This window comes from Passer montanus, unplaced genomic scaffold, assembly GCF_014805655.1.
Source record: "Passer montanus isolate IOZ18808 unplaced genomic scaffold, ASM1480565v1 scaffold38, whole genome shotgun sequence".
Lineage (NCBI taxonomy): Eukaryota > Metazoa > Chordata > Aves > Passeriformes > Passeridae > Passer > Passer montanus.
In genome coordinates, this window is record NW_024368596.1 from 3147945 (window position 1) to 3170914 (window position 22970).

The following is a 22970-nucleotide window of genomic DNA, read 5'->3' on the forward strand; positions in this document are numbered from 1 at the left end:
ACATATGCCAAAGGTTTTGGGGGTCTACCACAGTGCTTGCACAAGTGTTAGTTACCTATGTAGGTGAGGCCACCAACATAATGGCTAAATATCTTAAAATCAGATAATTTCTATGACACACATTAAGCCATGGTAAAAATTAAGCACAGCAATATTTTTAGTGGGAAAAATCCTATTCATAGGATGCTGTAAGAAATGGCTGTACTATCAGACCTATAGCAGATCTTATAAAGTATCATTTCCACGCCTGGTACACTCTCTAATGAAGTTTCCTCTGACAAGGAAGTGTGTTTTGAGACTCTGTGAATATGATCAGGCAATCTACAATAACCCTGGTGTTGAGCTCTGCCTGGAAAGGACATCTCAACCCTTCACATATGAAACCTGCCCTTGCACGTGCTCCCCAGGGATTTCACCAGCAGTAGCATTTGGCACAAAAGCAAGTCTAAGGAATTTTTATGCATCACTCAGGAATTCTAAGAAACCAGGTTTTCACAAATGGTGAAATGTGGTCAGTTTACGCAAACACCAAAAGAACAAAGCAGTTTTCAATGAATCAATATAAGTAATCACAAAACAATTATCATTTAATTCTCATGCATTACAGACAGTGACTAATCACTACAGGAAGCTTCTGCCTGGCAAATTTATTTATCCCTAAATTGATTATTATCAAAAAAGCACTGTTTTCATTTTATGGACCGATTAAATTTATTTCTGTACAAGCTGCCATGAAGAAAATGAGAGAGAGATCTGTTAAAAGTATTAACACCTGCATTAATATCTGTATCCACCTCTGGCACATACTGTGATGAAGTGAAATACTAGTAGCAAACATGAGAAATAATGTTGATATATCTCCAAAGAGCATTTTTATCTTTGAAGAATTCCATAGCTGTACTTTCAGAATCAAACCAATCATAATTTTTAAGCCATCTGTGAACAGTGAAGTGAAATACTAGTAGCAAACATGAACCCCTGAGAAATAATGTTGATATATCTCCAAACAGCATTTTTATCTTTGAAGAATTCCATAGCTGTACTTTCAGAATCAAACCAATCATAATTTTTAAGCCATCTGTGAACATTAGCACTCAAGGGTAAGGTACAAACATTGTATGAGAGGCTTCAGCATAGACTTTTAGTTTGTTAACATTCATATGATGAGATGCTATCATTGTAGTCCATCCTTGCAGCCTGAATTGCAAAGCTATGCACTAGAAAATACATTGGAGGCTTTAATTATTAACATTCCTAATCCAAAAATCCTCATTATAAGCCTTCATTTCATATACAGTCATTTCTCTGCAGCTGAAGTGAGTCATGCAGATCTGTTCACCTGCAGCATGCTCCCTCTCTCCCCAAGCCCAGGTCAGTGATCTCACACCAGGAGTTTTCCCAAGGACACCAGAGCTGTTTTTAAAATACTATTTAGGCTTCTGAGTGCTGGACTGCAGGTAAGGCAGATGCTGTTATCACCAGCAGAAGCAGTGGTTTAAAGGCACACCTCAGTGCTGGTTTCTCACATTTCCTGTTTGGGCCTATAAATATGGCAAATTAGACACTGGCAGCTCCAGCTCTGATGTGCTAGCCAGAGAAGCTGGGTGGATTGAGGAACTGGAGTTCTTCCTGGCCCTCCCTACTCCCATTTCAGGAAATGTGCCTACAACTACTGCTCAAAGAAATCACTCTGTCCCGAGTGCTTAGTGAGGGCAGGCAAGCACCGTGCAGAAATAACCTCCATGCACATAAGCCCTGACACAGACAATTTCTCAATTTACACGGTGAGTACAATAATAAGATAAGGCCCTCAAACAGGAAAGTCTGTGTAAACAAGATGTCATGGAAGGCTACTGAATTTTTTTATGTGGATAGCTGGCAAGGGCTGGCCCATTAACAAACAAAACAGAATTTTTAGATGTTTAAATATTCAGGATTAGTAATTGCTGCAGATTTTAGAGGGTATTTTGAATGGCATCCTCTGCATAGTAACATTGCAGTTGTTTAAAACCTCAAAATAACCTGTCCCCATTTATTTTTAATAGAGAAATCTCTTCCCTCTTTTTCCTGTACACCCTCTCTTCCCCTTTCTGCAGCTGCCTTAGAGGGGAAGTGAATAAGCTCATCAGTATTCAGGTATTGCTAACAGGGAGGTCACCTTCTTCTGTTAAGCAACTCTCAATTTCAAACTTTAAAACCTTGCAATTAGTAATTTGACAAGGACACCAAAGTACATGACTACTTTGCTCTGACTCAGGTGATGTTTTCTGAGTGCAATTCTACTTACAAAGCATGAGAGGAGAGATTCCTGCGAAGGAGCAAATTCTGCCTCTCATACGTGCAAACCGTAGGATGCAAAGCAAGTGTCATAAAGGTGGAAGCACAGGGGATGATAAACAGGGATCTGTAACTAAGCAGAACAAGGTAGAAAAAAAATTGCTCAAGGTTAGGATAAAACCTTTTCAAAATTAGCAAGGACTTGCTAATGAGGATTCATTTAATGACACATTGCATTATGCTTGACTAAAACAAGAGTAGTGAGACCAAGAGACATAGAACTAACAATTGTAGTAGTGTGTGGCTTTTTAGTAAGATCAAATTCTGCCTCTCTCTATCTTCTTTCTTCACAGTTCACCTTAGGAACAGAACTGTGAGGCAAAAGATTCAGAAGTACAAAACCATTTTTTCTCACAACTGCTGTAGATATTTCCTGCACTGCTCTGAGTTTGCTGTGTACACAGTAGGACACTGGTTCTGTTACTATATTATTATGTTCCAAACACTGATTTATAAGAAGATACAAAGTGATCTACACCTACTCATGAGTAACACTGCTTCATGTGCTGAAAATGGCCAACACCTCCAGGAGCATCCCATCAACAGCCAGGGATGACCCAGTACACAGCCAGCCCCACAGGAGGCTCTTCTGGTTCTTGAGAAGCACCACAGGAATTTTCCCAAATCAATATGTGACATACCAAGATACAATCCAAAATGTATTCAGGAATTGGTACTACTCTGTGTACAGCTACAGGACGGAATAGTGAATAGCTTCTGTCTGGTTACTAAAATATAATAGAATAGAATAATAGAATAAAATAATTATTCTACATTTTATTCTTTTATAAGTGCAAAAGTCAGAGATTATTTCTGTCTCACCTGCCTCCTTGATCTCCTACCATAATAAGTGTTGTACTGGACCCAAAAGGCCCCATGCTGAGCTTACACTTTTCAGCATGACACTTCAGCAAAGTAACTTGTCTGTTCTGGATACCATCACTTTCCTTTCAGTCTGTGAGACTCAAAGGTGTCGTGCAGGAGCTGTTTGATGAACAGCTCAAACTACTACGTCCCTTCCAAACACTCTTTTCCCTATAATTTGTCAATAGTATTCTACAGTTGAAAAGATTCAGGTAAAAACCACAAAGGGACAAATATGTTCTAGAATGTGTTAGTTCAAATGAATAATATCTCTGATCACTTTTTATGAAAAGGACTTTAATATGTACCATGAGATGGCACATAGTGGCAGTAAGTTTTGGGCAACAGATTTGTAGAGAAGAGGTAGCCACAGTGATGGCAGGAAGAAGCAGGGTATGAAAACTGCAAATATCCACAAGAAATTGAAAGAAAAACCAGAGGAGTAAAATAAAGACAAAGCCCCTGCACATCTTAAAATGTCAAACTGAATATAAATTATAACTTTACAAGCATTAGCAACCAAAAAGAAGTATGGATCTTGCTGTCAACTTCCATGAAGGTGATACTCTTATGAACCTTCTTTAAAAATAAATAAATAGAAACCACTTTTCACATGCTCAGCATAAACTCCAGCCTCAGCTGAGCAAAATTTCCTGCTGCTCCCAGCAATTGCAAGAGAGGCACAGAACCAAGCTGGTAAGAGTGAGCAGTTGTGATCTGGTTACCCCTCTGCACTGCTGCCTCTGGGCAGTGCTCCCATCAGTGCTGCCTTTGGAGGCAGGCCAGGGAGTGGGGAGGCAAAAGAAGGCTAAGCTATCATGCTGCTTCAGTGGAGCACAGAAGTGTTCATCTCTTCACTCAGAGTATTTCATCCCTTTGATAAAAGGATGGAATTACAGAACAGGGAGAAATGGGAGACAAACAGATTTTGTCCCACCTATTTTATCCATCCAGAACTTGATTTTCCAAACTTACTGCTGTTACATAATCCTGTAATACAGGTTTGAATGAGCACAGGTACTCATCACTGCTGCAGGTGTGAGTGAAGTAGGTCCCAGCATCTCCATCACAGACACCCTGTGGGTAAGAAATGTAAAGTTGAAAAAAGGACTAGTGAAGCCTGGCGTGTACTCACATAGACACAATGTATAATTCCATTGCCTTAGGGAAGCTCATTCTTTCTCCTCCCGAAATTCCTTGACTCTTTCAAAGACCACCTCTCACCTTCAGCAGCAAAACCATACCCAAGATGATGCTTCACGAGACAACTCCAATTTACTGCAGGAATATATGGGGGAAAGCAGCATGTGATCTTGCTGTTGAAAGCTGCTTTGCACAGCTTGGCTGTGTGAGAATACTTATACTTTAAAATACTTGTATTTTAGGTTGTTTTCTTTTCTTGTAAGATATACACATGTTTACTACAGTCCAAGTTAAAAACCAAAGGGCTGGTAGACTTTTGTAAAGCTGAAAGCCCAGGGAAGATTAATCACCTCATGCTGTCCTCTTACTGAAGTCATAATGTGTGAGAGGTGGTAATCCAGCACTCCTCTTTGGACCACTGAGCTGAAGCTTTCTGATTTTCACTATGTTTAAATTGGATAGCTCCTAGATGATTCCAAAATGTCATCTCGCTAGACTTCAGACCTGAAGCAAAGGTAAAAAAAAAATGCTAATCTCCTTTGATGTTGTTCACTTTCATTTCCTGTCTCCCATCCAATTTCATTAACAATTCATCTCTTACTTCATGGCTGAAACATCAGAGACTTAAGTAAGCTGTATTATTTTTGGATATCTTTGTGTGTCTTTTCAATGTTATGAGATGTAAGTCCTTGTCACAGAATAAAATGCAGCAAGTAGCTGGTTAAGTGTTTTATCTCTATAAAAGGCACATAAATTTGCCACAATCATATTGATATTTAACCCAATGCTTTTCCCTGAATGCATTGCAAAAGGAGCTATGATATATCAAATTTCTGATAAGATGAAGCCTGATTTATCCTTGTCTAGCATCTCTGGCTAAAGTATGTGTTGCACAGTGTCAGTGCATCAGGGTGCCAGTGTTGTAACTCACACACAACCCTGCTGCAAATGATGACACTGCTGCGAGGCACCCTGAGTGGAACTCACCTCTTGTGTCCAGCACCCAAAACCTCTTATTTAATTTGGAGGTATTTAAGCATTTATCTCCTTCTATTTCACTTGACTTCTGAGAGAAGCCCAGACGAGTCAGGGACAGAATTGCATTTGAAGTGTGTGTTATCCAGACACACAGATCCTTGAGATTCTTTGAACACCTGACCAAGTAGTGTCAGTACTAAAGTTCTGAATCTGATTAATATTGTAGGTAAAAATTCCAGGTGCCTTTACTCAAAAAAAAGGAGTAATGTATATAGTTAGAAGCTTAGTTTTCATCTCACAAGTAGCTCAATTTCAGGGCTGAAAGTAAACAACTGCAAATAAGTCTTGTTTTGTGCTGGACAGAACAATATATTAATTTTGCCAGGACAATATGTATGGTTCATGTTTTGTGTGAGGGGATATGAATTTTAACTTTATGTTTCAGAAGGCTGATTTATTATGATATACATTATATTAAAACTATACTAAAATAATAGCAAAAAAATTATCAGAAGGCTAGAAAAGACAAGAATAAAATGAATAACCAAGGCTTGTGACTCTCAGAGAGTCCGAGCCAGCTGACTGTGATTGGCCATAAATTAGAAACAACCAACATGCACCAATCACAGATGCACCTGTTAGTACACAATGTCTAAACTACATTCCACAACTATCAGATAGTTAATTGTTTACATTTTTTTCTGAAGTTTCTCAACTAGAATAATAGAAAAATCCTAGCAAAGGATTTTTCATAAAATATCATAACTACAAATATGCATGATCTGATCCTCCATCAAAGCCTTAAAGGAAATGAAGAAGGAACTAAGACAAAAGAAGTTTAAAAGGAATTAGGAAGGCCTTGAAGAAAAGAATCTGCTCTGATAAATCACTGCTATTAGGAAATTAATAGGATTTATTTATAGAACTATGATCCAATGCCGTCTTTTCACGCTTTATCTTAAACAACTACTAAGCACAGTGGAAGAAAAAGTTATGCAAAAAAGCTCAGGAGTAGAGAAACATAAAAAATTAATAAGTTGGAAGCTGTGGTGAGGCAGAAAAACCACACAGACTGCACAAGAAAAGAGGCATGGAACACAACTTGCTTAAATGACCTTCCTTTCAACTCATTTCAAGTAATGAGTAAAACCAGCTGAAGAGTTGAAGACAGAAACATAAACAGACACATCTTTTGCAGGTGATGTCAAATCATTGTGTCAAATCCTGCTTAGGCCAAAGAGCTGCACAAGAATGCATTTTCTGACATCCAACTGGCAGAACAGCCTATGAAATCCATGGTGATTAAGTATTGTAACTTGCTTCACATCACAATCACAGTTGGCATTGATATAAACAGTGACTTGCTGAACTGCTACAACTCCACAAATAGGTTTCAGGCTGGAGGACAGTAATTTAGAGGCACAACATCCAACAGACAGAAGGAAAAAGTTCAAGGGTAGAGGCTTTAAATCATTCTAACTTCCCAAGCAGGACACAAACAACATTACTGCAGGAATTACTGAAATTTTCATTGAATCTGAAGGCCTTCATTTCAGAACCAAGCAGTGGTGTGTAATGCCAATGACAATAACTTATTAGATCATTACTGTTCTTAACTGTGCAAAATTACTGGCTGGTATAATGACATTATAATAGATTGAACAATCTCTTCTTTGTCAATTATTGGTCAAACTCTATTTATTCTGTGAATAAATGTTAACAGGAAGGCTTACAGCAAAATCAACTGAAATTGAAATGGGGATTTTCAAACCCGAATATTTGTTTTTTAAACAATGTGATGTTCTGTCATAGACCATGAAAGATGATTCTAGAAACAGTTCATGGCTGCTGTCAGCCACATCAGTCAGTTATTCCTGAACTGCTGTCCTCCCTTTAAGTGCTGCAGTATTCCAGACACCTAAGAGTGGCACTTGGAGAAGTCTATAAAGCACACAGGACATGTGAATTATATGGTATGTTAGGAAGGAGTCAAGGCTGACTGTCAACAGCAAAGCAAGCTTTTCAAATTAGAAGGCTGATTCAGGTTTTGCTGCCTGCATTTAACTTTGGCCTGTCAAGGATAAGGATGCTTCTAGTTCACATTTCTTAAGCAGAATAAGAACAAGTAGATGGCTTATAAAAGCAGTAATGGCAGTAACTATAAAAGAGACTCTATATCTCTTCTTGAACTAATTTAAGAAAATAGATACATGGAGTAAAACCAAAAATTGTGTTTGGTCTCCAACATAAACTGTCTCAGGGGATTCACTTCAATTCCCAGCATTCAAGTCTCAACCAGCTGTAGAAACAAAGACTTCACAGTAAGCAGATTACTTGCAGCTTCTTTTATCTGCCACCCATATTACCCCTCCTATACTTAAATTACTATAAAATGTAAACTTAGGATAAATCTTTTAAGTCTTTAAGTTTAGATAAGAGCTTGGGTTTTCTCTGCTCTCCAGCTCTCCTTAACATCACCCTCACATGTGTAGGTAGTGTCTCACCATGGTAATCGGGAAATCTGAGATCACAAAAAAAAAAATCTAAGAAAGCTCCTAAAATTTGTAACTGGTTGATTTCAAAACAAAAAAATTAGCTCTAGCTTTCCTGAGGTACCAGTACAAAAGTATGTTCCCTGAGCTTTCATTTCTGTAACCAGGGATTTCTTTGCTAGTTCTTCAAACCTCATAGGAACTGTTCTGCTGCCTGGGCAGTCAGCCAAACATTGTAACTGCAGAACAAATCTTCCTTGATTTACTTCTACAGAACTTCATGAATATTCTCAGAAATGCCAAGCTGCTTTATTAGCCTTCTGAATTATTAAAAGTTCTCAAGCTAATTCCTTGTTATTAATATTTTGACTTGTTTTATGATTGCATCTGGCTGCAGATTATGCTTACAGGCCTCGTCTAGTAGATTCTTTATGCATTGCAGTGGATGTATTTTAACTTGGATAAATACATTACACATAATTGGTCTCTCTTCCAAACCAATGAGGCTCAACTTTTTCAAAAGCATAATCAAAACCAAGGTTCTAGTTTCCAGTTGTTTAAGGCTGTCAATTCTTTGGTTCCTCACAAGCTTTTGTACTGCCCTGGCACAGATCCTTTCCACCTTTCTGGAGGGTGTCTAGCTCTCATCCTTTCCTTCCATTACGTGTTCTTGCTTCTCTCTCACCCTGATTTCTCCCCAGGCTCCTCACACCCTCCCCACGGCCATTCCCTGCTTTCTCCCAGCCCCTGGCATGCCCTGGCTTTATGCACTGACTACAGGGAGTGCACAGCTCCTGGGGCGGGTGCCTGCCAGCTGTTTGTGCTCCTGCCAGTGCAGTCACAGCTGACTACAGCCTGCAGTGAGCATCTCCAGATGAATCACGTCTCTGATCGGCACTAACTGATGAGCACTGTCACGGGCTGCGAGCAGCTCTGGGGTTTAACAAACCACCCCGCATGCACACCTAACTTCTTGGGAATAAATTACCAGTCCTGCTAGCAGGTGCTGCAAGATTTAGACTGGTTACTTAATTTCATCTTTCTGCAAAAGCTAAAGCTTAAGATATGATTGTGCTGTTTTGTTTTGTTTGTATGTTTTTATTAGCTTTTCACTTGTAATATAACTCTGACAGAGGAGCTCTGGGGATTTTCACTTCAAAAAACTGCTACCAGATAATCTGCCCTGGTATGGAGCTGTGGTGTAAACTATTCTGGTCTGCTACAGAATTTCATAAAACTTGTTACAGTCAAACTGATCAGCATCAGTTAGATTAGCATCCATCTCCAGAGAGCCATGCAGACTTTATTTAAAAGTGAAAAATCTCTTGTTTCTCAGGGTCATTTGTTCCAACAGCTAATTACTTTCACTGAAACAAATGGACAAACAAAAAAAAACCCCAAACAACAGAAAGCCTAGTTCTCTCCTTTCGGACCACAATTTGTTTCACTTAAGTCCACCTTGATTCTTTTTATGCCTTTTCTAGCTTGGCTGAAGATTTTAAGTATCCAGTATTTTGTCTCCAAGGTACATACATAGTTTGTGTTTTTTCACATTTGTATTCAGAACATTTCTCAGTGAATACTGGATGATGACAAACTTTTTGTAGAGCTGCCCCTAAATGCCCGAGGATTTAATTGCCCCAGACACTGAAATGTCCCCGAGTTACCCACAGATTCTGGAACTGTCACCCAAATCTGGCTCAGTCTGGGGAAGAGAGGCTCCAGGGCGACCTTAGAGCATCTTCCAGTACCTAGGGGCCTCCGAGAGAACTGGAGGGGGACTTTTATGAGGCCATGTAGCACCAGGGCCCGCACGACTGGCTTCACACCGCCAGAAATCCGATTTGGGGCAGAAAGGAGGAAAAATTTCTTCGAGAGGCCCAAGGGCCGGGGCGGGGCCGCCCCGCCCACCTAAGCCCCGCCCACCTAGGGCCGCCACGCCCAGATACGACAGCCCCGCCCACCTTGAGTACACCCCGCCCACCTCAGCCCAGCCCCGCCCACCTCAGCCCCGCCTGCGGATTTGGCCCCGCCCCCGGTCCCGCCCTGCTCATCTAGCAGAGCCCCCGCCCTGCCCGGCGCGCATGCGCGGTGCCCGCTTGCGAAGCCCGGCCGTGCTCGGCTGGCTCGGTTCCCGGCAGAGGCCGCGCGCATGCGCGGGGCGGCGGCGAGGCCCGGGCAGGCCAGGCCCTGGAGCGGTGGCGGCGCCGCGCCATGAGCGCCTGGTAGAGGGGCCGCGATGAACCTGCGCGGCTTCTTCCAGGACTTCAACCCCAGGTGAGCGCGGCACGGGCAGCGCCGGCCCGCCAGGGCTAGCCCGGGGCCCGGCCGGGAGCAGCGCTGGGTGCCGGACCCGTCAGCTCCGGAGCGGAGCGCGGCCTCGGGTGGCCCTTCCGCACCGCGAGCTCGGAGCGCGCCGCTCCCGGCCGCCTTCCTGCCCGGAATCTCTGAATTAACCGGGCTGGAGAAGACCTCGGGGGTCACGGGATGCAGCCTTGCCGGCCCCGGGAGCGGTGCGTGCTGCCCGCGGCTGGCGGGCGCTCCGGGCTGGGCACGGGAGCGCTCCACATCTGCTTCGCAGCCCCGCTCCCAGTGCTGCTGCTTTGTTGTTGTGTAACTCACATCGCTCCCGGGCTCTTTGTGCTGTTCCGGTGCTTCCCCGCGGGGCTTTGGCTCCGTGTCCGCCGGTGTGAGCGGCGCTGGGCTGCACCGGGAGCAGCCGAGCCCTTCCTTCGGCCGCCTTAACGCGAACAGTGGGATGGACACTGAGCCCGGGCTTCGGCTGGCTCTCCGACCGAGTACGGACATGTAACTTTTAAAGAAGCTGAGAGAATGAGTTACATTTTACCGGGTTTTACTAGATATTTTAAGACCACAGACACTAAGGACCTACAAGTAAGTTGTGCAGGGTGGCTTGAGATGCTGCAAGAAGAGAGTGGCTTGAGATGCTGCAAGAGAGTCCTGCAAGAACCTTGCACGTGGAAGAGGCCTTACGTGATGCCAGTTAGAGCAAGCCGTGCTCAGTCAGTTGTTTAGACAAACCAAAGGGCAACCAAAGCTCCAGGAAGTGCATTGTAACAGGAGCTGAAATACACAATTGAAATATGTGTGGTCAGAGTAATGGAGAAGTAGGAACAAAGTCCTAGAAGCTTGTAAGGGTTTGTTGCTGCAGAGTGATGCTTGCAGCTTATTTGGGTGCTGAGTGGTGAATGAGCAAGCCGAATGTTGCACTTTTGCAGGTCTCTTTATGTTTTGATGTGTCTGGAACACGCGGGGAGCAGGGGTGTTTCACGGCTGTGCTTATTGAGGAGCCAGGGATCGTACAAATTACACACATATTGAATGTAAAAAAAGGATGACTAGCCGAGGAGCTGAGACATCTCTTTGTTGCTATGAGGTGTGACCAGTTTATATCATCCTGTCCCGAGGTAGTTTCATTGGGTATGCAGGCAGATGCTGACACAATAAATCTGTTCTTCATTATTAAGGTGCAGATGAGACACTTGTTCTGAGTAGAGACAAAACAGTTTGATATCAACCATAGTGATCCTGATCTGATGAGTGCTTGTTATTTGATGTGAGTGAAGGTGGGTAGTTTGAGTTGTGCTGTTGGAGAGATGGTAGCATTCCTGATTGTTGCTGCATTATTCTGTTAGGTTATCCACGTTTGAAAATACATACAATTACTTCACTGAAACAGTGTTGTAACCTATTTATGTGTTTTATAAAGTAGTCTGTGAGCTTCTGGTGGATGGGTGGGAGACGTTTCCCTTCCTGTCCTTTGAGGAAATTGCCTACTGTGTAATTATTTTGTCTGATTTTTGATGGTACAAGGAGTTGCTGTGCCACTGCTCGAGTATTCGGATATGTTTATTCATTCTTAAATTGGCTATGTTATAAACTGTAGCTACTTTAAATTTGTAATCATCATCCTCAATGTTCCAGTGAGAAACATTAGTGTATAATAGGTGACTTTGCTAAACATTTAACCTGTTGGGTTTTTCTTTTCTATAATAGTGGATTTTTAATGGAATGTTAATATTATTAACATTAAATAATATTAAGCAAAAATTACCTGAAGTTGGCCCTATTACAGTGCATAATAACTTGGTGTGAATAAAATTTCATAAATCATGTAACTCAGTTTTGAATGTCAAAAGCTACTTCATTTGATTTGTATGACAGAATACATTTTTTAAAAACATGTATAGCTGGTATATTTGTGAGCCTCTAATAACAGAGCTCCTGACTGCATCCTTGGAAGGGAACTATTTATCTCAGTCCATTCACTGAGATCATTATCCAGAAATGCTTTTGTTGTGTTTCCTTGAAGCAATGATTTTACTAATGAAAGAGATTACATATGCTGTATCTATGATGAAATATTTGATTCTTTGTAAAGAAACTTGACACATTTTCTATTAGGAAGGATCCCAGTGAAATTTCAGCTGTGACTGATTTTGTTTTCCTCTGCAAAGTTGATGTGAAGTTGCCTGCCTTGATTCCTGACTGGGTTGTTTTCTTTCTTTGTTCTGTAGCAAATTCCTTATTTATGCCTGCCTGCTGCTCTTCTCTGTGTTGCTCTCTCTGCGTCTGGATGACAAAATTCAGTGGAGTTACTGGGCTGTGTTTGCTCCAATATGGCTCTGGAAGTTAATGGTGATTGTTGGTGCCTCGGTGGGAACAGGAGTGTGGGCCCGAAACCCACAGTACCGGTAAGCTGATGATGATTGTTTGGCAAAACAGAGCCAGTGTCATGTCTTGTCAGTCTAGGACAAAATACTTTCACATCTCTGAACACATCAGTGGTGAGTTTTCTGGTAATTTGAGTAGAATGTGAATTTCAAGATCCCAGGGCAAAAGCAAAATGACCTTAAATGAAGTGCAGTAAATGTCTTTTCAGTCTGTGCTGAATATTAAATGAGAAATCTTGATGTACAGATCTCCTGATACACCCACATTTTGTGTGGTTCAGGTCTTGTTTGCCCCTTCTCATAAGGGGTCTAGTGGTGTAGGGAGAAGCTCTGTGTGTGCTGTCATTTTACAGGCATTTTACTTTTAGTAACAGAAAATATCTGTTGCAATACTCCGGCTTGGGTAAATAAAGAAATCCTGGGGAAAGGTGTTGATTCAGTGAATGCTGGTGCAGAAATCAAACAGATCATTTTAAATTGAGCTTATTTTCTAACAGCCTGCGTGATAGCTGACTGTTGATATACTAGCAAAGAAATCCTCTTCTTTTATCTGCCCAGCTATGGAATCCTTAGAACATTTCAAATTGTAAAAATTCCACTGCACCCTTTGAGTAAAATACTTCAAACATGCAACTCTATGGGAAAGAAATCCTACTAGGTCATCAGCAGTGGAGTTTAATGGGTATAATGTGTATGTTTATTAAAAACAAGTTTTTATATCTGAATATCTGAAGCTCAAGCAAATGTTCTGGGATGTTTGCAGGGTAATGTGCTTCCTTACAGGCAAGTAAATTCTTCCTTATCCTCTCTTCAGAGCAGAAGGAGAAACCTGTGTGGAGTTCAAAGCTATGCTAATTGCAGTAGGCATCCACCTGCTGCTGCTGATGTTTGAAGTCCTGGTGTGTGACAGGATTGAAAGAGGAACCCATTTCTGGCTTCTGGTCTTCATGCCCCTGTTCTTTGTGTCTCCAGTCTCGGTTGCAGCTTGTGTGTGGGGCTTCCGACACGACCGCTCCCTGGAGGTGAGGCTTCACTTCACGTGGCAGTGCAGGTCCTGCCATCAGTGCTGGGGCACTCTGTCTCTTAGGAAAGCACAGTTCAGAGGACTGCATCAGTCCAATTAATTGCACTCACCTGTAAATGCACTCATCTGCAAATGGGAGTGAAATCAGGGTCAGGAATAATATAACTATTTCTAGTATCTTGTAGTTTTTTTCAACTGCCAAATTGCAGCATGTTTTGAACCTTTTTTATTATTTTGTGTTAACAAAAATATTGTTAATGTTATTTATTTATTAGTTGTTCTATGTTATTTGTTTATTATTTTCTGTTCGCCAGGAACTCTGCAGTATCGATCAATACCAGACACTTACAAGGAAACAACAGAAAAAAAATTCCACTGATTGCAAGCACTGTCTCTAGGCAGAATTGAGTTTCCAGAGCCCTTCATAATCAGGGCTGAAAATGTCTTAATACCACAATCTGTGTGTTTCATCTTTAATTTGGGAATGTGAATGATAGGCAGTAACATTAGGCTTTTATTTTCTGCCTCTATCTTAACTCCCTTTGGCTTTGGAAGAACCTTGGAAGGATTCTCAAGGTGCTCCCAAAATTGTGACATTTTGCAATAAATTTAGAATACATATTGAATTTTTTAAGGCGTTTTTCATTTTGTGATGTCCTCAAACTACCCCATGACAATTAGAAATCTGATTTTTAGATGAGGCTCAGCTTTTTCAGGTATTTTAATTTCAAGGGGCTATTTCTCTAACATTAGCATAAGATGAGTTTTTCTCTAGAGAGAAACATTTTTTGTAAGTGATTGTTATGATGGCTGGTAAACTGATATCCTAAGTTCATTTTGAAACATTTGCCAATAGAAATTTATTTTGCAGGGTTCTATTACCAGTTAAGCATTGCTAAAAGTAAAATTTGTGTGGAAGTGCTTGCCATCTACTGGATGATGCTTGATTGCCCATTGATTTACAGATGACTGCACAGCTGCTACATGCTGGCAGAAGAAAGTGGAATCCATAAAAGGCAACAGCTGTCTCAACCCATTTTTATTTATTTTTTTTACTCTTAGTCATCTTCACCTAGTGCTGTTCTACTTGCTCTTCTTCTTACTCTGTGAAGATTTCATTATTTCCCTTCCTCATTTGCTAGAAACATGAGGGGTCTGCCTTTAATCCAGGATATAATTTTTTTACTTGAGTAATCAAAGCAGTTGTAAATCTGTTATTATTTTCATAAGTATTTAATCTGAAATACATTATCTGCTCATTCCTGATCAGTTCTGCATCTGATTAGGTGATCAGTAAGTACATGCTGGGGTTTTTGTATCATGGTGGGCTGAGGAAAAGCTTCCTTTTATGTGTTACACTATTTTATAGTCAATAAAGCACTATTTATTTAAGGCAGGTTGAATTTATTAAGTTGTGAGCCACTGCAAATATGTGTGCACTTGCCATATAGATCTCGTGTGCTAACTTGATTCTATAAACTATTTACTGCAATTGATCCTCTGATTTTTATATTTTTCTCTCTCTCTTTGCTCTTGCAGCTTTCTGGTTGCTTGAGTTTGGTGGCTTATTCTTTCTGGTTGCTTGAGGCAGGGTTTGGTGGCTTATTCTTTTAAGAAAGACAGCGGTACAAAATGATTTTAAATCTACTTTTTCAGTCTTTTTAAAGTAATTTATAGCTGAACAGTGGAGTCTTTGGTGTGGTTCCTGAAGCTGGCAAGTGCCTACTGCCTGTTGGATTTTTGACTCCCTGAACTGTAACTTTCAAAGGCATTTATCCAGATCACAGTCTACACAATCATGTGTGTTAGTGAAAAGTAGCATGTAGTGTCTGCCTTCAGAGAAATCTTACATTTGAAAGAGGCCTTGCATAACTGCCTATTTTTTATTAAAATGAGTAATGTTTCTAGCTTGCATTCAAAAGTTTCAGTAAGACTTTTCAGATAATAATGCTGTGGTCTCTGAAAATCCTACCCATTGTAGGGCTGCCCATAAACTTTGGAAGTAGAATCTTGCCAAGCGTGATGGTGTTTCATTGTCTCACTTTGTTCAAGCTAGACACAGACTAAAAAAAACCAAAAAACAAAGTATAATGAAGGGCTTTCTCATAGTGGCAAGCAGAACTCATGAAAATCATTCATTAACATTTTAATGAGAAGTACTGCTTTTCTCTATTGCCACAAAACCTATGTCTTCAGTGTCATTTATAATATCTATTATACAGTAAATTATTTGAATTTGTATGTCATATTCCAATATTCCATGTATTTATTTTCTTCCCTAGATGGAACTTTTAAATTAATTAGACTTTTAATTTGGACTGTTGGTAGTTTTGCCCATTAGCAAAAATACAAAATATTCCAAAGGATTAATTTTGCTAATTTTAAATTGAAGGTCTTTTACTACTTAATTCTAGCAGTATTTAGAGTATGAAAAGTACAGCTGCTTTCTGATGCTTTGTTTTTTTCTTTCTGATTAGTTTGGCTTTTCTTATTTCTCTAATCACTTAAAGTGCCCTTTTTTTAAGGAAGATCTTAAAACCAGCAGACTCTACATTATTTGGTTGGGATCACACCCACACAAATTTAGGGATGTTTAGTAATAGAAAATGTAAATGCAAACAAATTTTCATATTTCAGTGATAAGAATGGGGTCAGAGAAGTACTTTGACAGGTTCATTTGCTATCCTGGAAGTAAGTTTATCATACTATGAGTTAACTAATGGGGTTATTTTTTCTTTTTCTAGCTGGAAATCTTGTGTTCAGTCAATATTCTACAGTTCATATTTATTGCACTCAGACTAGATGAGATCATCAGATGGCCATGGCTTGTATGTAACCACTGTTTTCTTCTTATCTTTGTTTAAATGCTGAATTTCATAAAGATATTTATTCTAGGGAACAGTTCATACATGGTCAGTCCATGATCCCGTTTTTGCTTGCTTAGCAATCCTTCACTGCATTCTTCACTGGCATCTCATCCAGTGCTCATGGCAGTCAGAGGCTGTTCTTTGGGCACGCCATCTCCTGGGGGAGAGGAATGTGCCATCAGCTGCAGCTCATCTCTGAGCAGCAGTTAAAAAAGAAATCCTCACCCAAAGTTCCCAATGGGAACACTAAACAAGCCATGAAAATGATTGGTGAATTAGAGGATGTATTGGCAAATAACTACTTTTAATTGTTGTTCCATCAATGTAAATCCACTTACTGTGCAAGTAGTCTTTGTCAAAACTGCTGAGATGTCCTGTCCCAAGTGCCTTTAGAATACAAAAGTGCTGTTTCTGTGTCAGGGTTTCTGTAAACTACCATGAAACTGACAATCTGTCTGTCCTTTCTATTGTCAAAAATTTTTGAGAAAGGATTGAAACTCTTTAAAGTAAGGTATGCAGTGTGGAAGTGCTTGCTAAAAATCAGTTTCAAGTACAGTTCAAGACAGAAGTCTTACCTAAGTTGAACTACATTGCCTTAATTTTAAATTGTTTCAACTTGATGGGGTTTAGAAAGCTGAGGAACCCCTGAACTGATTATGTCTCGAAACAACACACATCAGTTTGCTGCCCTTCTGTTAGACATTATTTAGTTAAAGACTTAATTTTCTTGTTTAGGCTTAATACGTAGACTCACTTTCAAAAAAACTGAAACAAATCAAATGTGTTTTTCTTTCAGGTTGTCTGTGTGCCACTGTGGATCTTGATGTCCTTCCTGTGCCTCGTTGTGCTCTATTACATCGTGTGGTCTGTGCTGTTCCTGCGCTCCATGGACGTGATTGCTGAGCAGAGGAGGACACACATAACCATGGCTGTCAGCTGGATGACAATTGTAGTTCCACTGCTCACATTTGAGGTAGAAAAAGCCATAATGAGTTTGATGTGTCTTACTCTTTTTTCAGTAAGAAATGAATGACAATTTTTGAACTTTCTGAAATGAGAATGCTGCTTTTTGTTTTGGAATAAAATATTAACAGCAAAGATGAAACATAAATGAAAATTCTATTCTGTTCCTTTAAAATTTCTTGAGAAAAATCTGCATCACATTGGAAGTATAACTACATGCTTCTGTGAAGGCCACTTCTTCCTCACAGATGTATGAAGTTAAAGATTTCAGATCAGCATATGCTTTAAGCAGTTTGAAAGTGAGTATTGCAGTTAAACTGACATTGTATAATTTTTTTTTTCCATTTAGATCTTGCTAGTACACAGACTGGATGGGCATAATTCTTTTTCTTTCATACCCATATTTGTTCCTCTCTGGCTTTCACTGATAACATTAATGGCAACAACATTTGGACAAAAAGGAGGCAATCACTGTAAGTATTTCAGAATCCTGGAAACAGGTTAAAAATTAATGTATTTCATTAAGATTTGTATTTTCAGAAAGGGCTTTTCTGTTACTATTGTTTTCAGGCAGTTGAAATAAGGTTTCAGAGCTTACAGTGTCCTCCCCTGTGGCATTTACTTTGGTTGAGGTGCAAAGTCTTTTGTGCTCCTTCTCTGTACTGGTGTGACCCAACACTGTAATGTGTGAAATGGAATGGATTCTTGCTGGGGTAGTGTAGCTGTAATTTATGCAGGTGGATATAGACACAGGCTGCATGTGCAGACATGGAACTGTGCAAATGCTTGTCCACCCTGTCTGTGTGTATATAACTTCAACTGTAATGTTGTGATAGGCATAAGAAATGCTGAGAAGCAGCATTAACAAATTTTATTTATATGCACACAATCAAGAGACCTTAAATAGTCTACTTAATTAAGTGTTCATTCTGTTAATAACATAAAACATTATTTCTTTTTCTTTTAGGGTGGTTTGGAATTCGCAAAGACTTTTGCCAGTTCCTGCTTGAAATTTTCCCATTCTTGCGAGAATATGGAAATATCTCTTACGATCTTCATCATGAAGATAATGAGGAGACAGAAGAAACACCACTGCCTGAACCACCAAAAATTGCACCCATGTTTCGAAAAAAGACTGGAGTGGTCATTACACAGAGTCCTGGAAAATATGTGATTCCACCTCCCAAGTTAAACATTGATATGCCAGATTAAGATGACAGTAGCATATTAAACTTGAACTGGTCATCAGCAGACAGATGTATTTCATCTCATGCCTTGTCCCAATTCCTTTAAAATAGGTATTACTGAATCAGTGGCTTGGATTACACAGATCAGAAATCTTGAAGATAATCTGAGTGCTTTTCCAGAAATATGTGGTTGTCTAATTTGTGAACCTTCCTAACAGGTTGGTTGCACGCTTGCCTGTATAGTATTTATATGAACATTTTTAGCAGTGTAATATATTGTTTAAAAGTCCTGTTGTGTACAGTATAAGTATTATCTAAAAGTATTTTTTTAAAAACCCTGTATGAAATGCCTGTGCTATTCCAGGTGTCTTTTAGGTCCTAAATATACACTTGTTTTCATGTCTCTTTTAAATGCTTTGGGATGCCTTAGCATAGTACCTCTTCTATCTCTATTCAGCTGCAATCATCACAGAGGCACAAGAGTGTTGCACTTCTGAGGCAACACTGGAAAGTTTTGGGAGGGGAAGTAGAATGTATGGTGACTTACATGATGCTTTTGAGTTGCTGTGTAAATATTCATGTAAGCATTTCAAATTTTGTGCTGGCTTGGGAGTTACATGTTGTTTTTGTTGATTTTTCCAGTTTCATATTTTGATTCTTCTTAAGCAGCATGTACCATTCTCCCATTAGACTGGCTGTTTAATAAGCTGTTTCTCACATTGTGTGGTCTATGCCAGAAACATTTGTGATAGGCTTCACAGCTGTTTGTTACCTGGTATAAATATCATAGTTTGGTCTTTGTTACCAACTTTGTGTTGGTCAGTGTAAATGATTAAACTTTTCAAGATAGGATCTTGTTGGTGTTGGCATAGCATTTTCTTGTCTGAAGAAAGATCTGCTTTGACAGTGTGCCTTGGACTTAGAGGTGCTTTGGAGAAATGGAGTCTACAAAATGTGTAGTGCTGTAGTTTATAAAACCAGATGTCTTGAATTCCCAAACCCTTGCAGCTGTTCTCCGTGTTTAAGTAACCCACAGTTTAGAGGGGTTAAATACCATGGGCCTCATTTCTTTAATGTTAGCATGGCAGGAAGAGGAGGGAGTGCATGGACATTTCTGCACGTGTTCAAGGTGTGTGCCTGAAAAACCTGGATGCAGCACTTCCATTTCTGATGCTCCAGAGCTTTCCTTTCTTGCCTGTAGACCAGCTACTGCCTGAAACCCAACAACCCAACTCAGCACTGTCCCATCCAACTGTTTAAATTTTGTTGCAGTTTTATTTTTTTATATATGTATATTTTTTATTATATTCTGGTTCAGCACATCATCGGGATTGTTACTGGACATCAACTTGCCTGCATGCCACCATGGAGAAGAAAACCAGAGGCTGAGCTTGCACAAGAAACCACATCCCAGGAGGAGAGCAGTCCATGCACAGCAGGGGCAAGGGAGAACAGGCACAGCCCTGCACTGGGGAAGGCCTCACCTGCCAAGCACAGTGCCAAGGCAGGTCCTCAGGCAGTGGTGTCCATACAGCTCCATCTGCTGCTGCTCAGACAAACAGAAGCTCCAGCCTCTGCACCTTCCCTTCAGCCAAGGCACAGCAGGGCCTGGCTGGGGCTAGGGAATGCCCAGGGAACTTAACCCAGCCCTGCTCTGCAGTCACGTTCCACCCCTGAGCTGTGCTGGCAGCAGCTTGCTCTGTCTCCAGGGCACAGCCCAGCTCCAGCTGTGGTTCAGACCGTGGAGCTGCAGCCACAGCTCTGGCAGAAGTTGTGTAGTCCAAGGGAACAGGTTCTAAGTGCTCCAGTAAAGTGTCTGAATATTAAGACTGCCACTTGTCCTGTTCTGTTTTTAGAGCCATGCCTAGGTGTGGCCTTGCTCCAGAAAATCAAAAGGATTCTCACTGTAATGTAGGGTGTGAATTTTGAAAAACTTGAGAGTGCCAAAGCTTAGTGGCTATTTGTAATTCTTCACACTTGTTAGAAAATCAGAAGGATTCTCACTGTAATGCAGGGTGTGAATTTTGAAAAACTCTTGAGAGTGCCAAAGCTTAGTGGCTATTTGTAATTCTTCACACTTGTTTTGAATTCAGTATTATATTTTCAAAGACAACTAGTATTTTTCATCTTAAATAAGAAGCAAAAATGTAATACTTGCTCAATTTCATTTTGTACAAGCACCTTCTCAAACTGGCCCTTCTGCAGTGTCTGTCAGGTCACAGAGCTAAATCCATCATATGCACATCTTGTGTGCCTGAAATGTGAATGAAAAGAATCTATCCATAAGGCAGGACAAGGAGTGGTCTGGGACAGATGTCCTATAACTTGTGGCAGCCTGCTTTTAAGCACCATTTTCCTATAATCAGAGATGCAGGTATCAAAAAATAACTTTAATTTACATTTAAATTGGCACACAATGCATAACTGTACATTTAAAAATGGCATTTACTTAGTTGTTTGTACAGGAAAAATGTAGAAAAAACAATTTCATGTAATAGTCATAAAGACACATCTTGTTTGTTTTGCCTCAAAAAAGCAGTTCTTCAAATGTATTTGCCATTTCAAATAGTTCTGGAATAGAATCCTAAACAAGATGCTGATGTATCAGCATCTTAAGTTTAAGTCAGCATCTTAAATACAAGTGTGTATTTAGGCAGGAGAAATAATAGTAAGGGGCAACACCTACAATTCTGAAGGGATCAGTTCTTCAGGGATATCCACCTGCCACACCCCTGTTCTCCCTCTGGCAGGAATTGGTTCCAGGAGCCATCTGGGATTTGAAACAACAGTCAAATATTTCTGTTCTAGATTACTGAGGACAGCTTTGTTTTCCAGCTCCAGAATCTCTTCAGGAGGCAGGTTTTCTGGATATAGTGATGTCTCTCCAACGTCAATTAATCCTGTATATTACAATTAAAATACGGAATTAGTTGCCAGTTTGATCTCCTAGAGAAAAATTTTCCACAAGTAGCCCTCCCTGAGGACACAGCCAGTTTGTTACCAGAAGGGCACAGTCAGAGGGAGGCACTTCTCCCACCTGTGCTGTTTGCTGCAAAATCCATGTGACTAACTCAGGTGGGTGAAGAAAAGGAGGAGGGCACGGTTAAAATCACCACAAAGCACAGCAGAACTCCTTGAAAAGCAGCCTGCATCTAAAGAGACACAGCTGCTACCAAAACTCCTGAGCTACATTTGGGTTTGCACCAGCATAAAACTCTGCTCCTCTCAAGCCACTATTCTATTAACATTTTTAAATCATTAAACTATTTTGAAATTCTTACCTTGCCACAATTAAGCATGCAATTTACATCAAGGCTGCAAATCTACAGATTATGTAGGACCTACAGTTTTCAGCAGTGCAGAACCACAATGTTCAGTGTATGTGATAGAATTAATTTGTTGTGCAGGAACAGCTAAAAGTATTCAAATGACAATGAAAGATGATGTAACAAAGATACCTACAGCAAAACAGTACAAAATGAGCACTACAAACTTTTTAAGTGTACAGTGCACATCATCTACTATGTGTCAGCACAACTTATGCAGTGAAACATCACTGCCTCTTCACTGTGTTACAAAGTGAAACAAACTTCTTCATTGCCTAAATATCAAAAGTGACACAGGGGGCTTGTAAAACTGAAATAGGATTTATTTATGTAATTATTTACGTATACATTAAAATGGCATGCACAGTGCTGCAACATCATGAATTTGCTTGATCACGAGTAGTTCAAAATGGTTTCAGCAAGAGTTCCTAAGCTGAAAATGCAAGAAGTGTGAAACCGATTTGTGTTGTGCTGAAACATACAGGAACTGAAATAGAGTCCCCCATCACAACTCATGCTCCACTCCTTCAAAGAGTTAAAGAAATGTCATAACAAGTGCTAACACATAAAGCAGATGCATATTTCAGTGCCTGTTAAGGGACTGAAAGTTTGTTTATAAAATATAACCCAAGGATACTTACCTGCAATAACTCCTCTGCCAAATTTTTCCCCTTCATCCAACAAATCTTGCAGTTGTTTTGGTGTCATGCCAAACCTATTCAGAAGAATTTCTCTCCATGTTTCATCTTCCCAGTCCTTAACAGCTATATGAATAGCAATGGTGCAGTTCTTGTAGCCTGCTAGCAAAGGACGCCAGCGAGTCTCTACCGTTTTGACCTGGTTTAGAAGCAGCCCCGCGTAGGGCTGTCGGAAGGAAAGGCAGCCGAATTTCATCGTGCTCCTCGCATTAGAAGCCGTTTATTTCCTGTAAACACACAGGCGCGCGGGGATGAGTCTCCAGCAGCGGCCGATGCCCGTGACAAGCTCCCGGCCGCGGAGCTGCGCGGAGGGAGCGGCGCGGCCTCCCCGGGGGCGGCTCCGCCCCGCGGGCCCCGCTCTGCCCGCGCCGCCGAACGGGCTCGGGCCGGGCCCGGC

At 40.6% G+C, this 22970-nt stretch overlaps 2 protein-coding genes across 2 annotated transcripts; one reads left to right on the forward strand and one right to left on the reverse strand.

Annotated features, from left to right (window-relative positions):
* Positions 1–9922: 9922 nt before the first annotated feature.
* On the forward strand, positions 9923–19401 carry TMEM185A (transmembrane protein 185A). The gene is made up of 7 exons (XM_039717335.1): positions 9923–10091; positions 12353–12529; positions 13323–13530; positions 16277–16360; positions 17196–17372; positions 17712–17835; positions 18330–19401. Exons 1-7 carry the CDS (start codon positions 10054–10056, stop codon positions 18572–18574), a joined length of 1053 nt encoding a protein of 350 aa, XP_039573269.1. The 5' UTR covers positions 9923–10053; the 3' UTR covers positions 18575–19401.
* Positions 19402–20924: 1523 nt separating this feature from the next.
* On the reverse strand, positions 20925–22859 carry LOC120506141 (uncharacterized protein CXorf40 homolog). Its single transcript, XM_039717336.1, has 2 exons — positions 22517–22859; positions 20925–21449 (listed from the first exon to the last, which is right to left on the reverse strand). The coding sequence occupies exons 1-2, from the start codon at positions 22767–22769 to the stop codon at positions 21232–21234; spliced, it is 471 nt and encodes a 156-aa protein (XP_039573270.1). The 5' UTR covers positions 22770–22859; the 3' UTR covers positions 20925–21231.
* Positions 22860–22970: the final 111 nt, after the last annotated feature.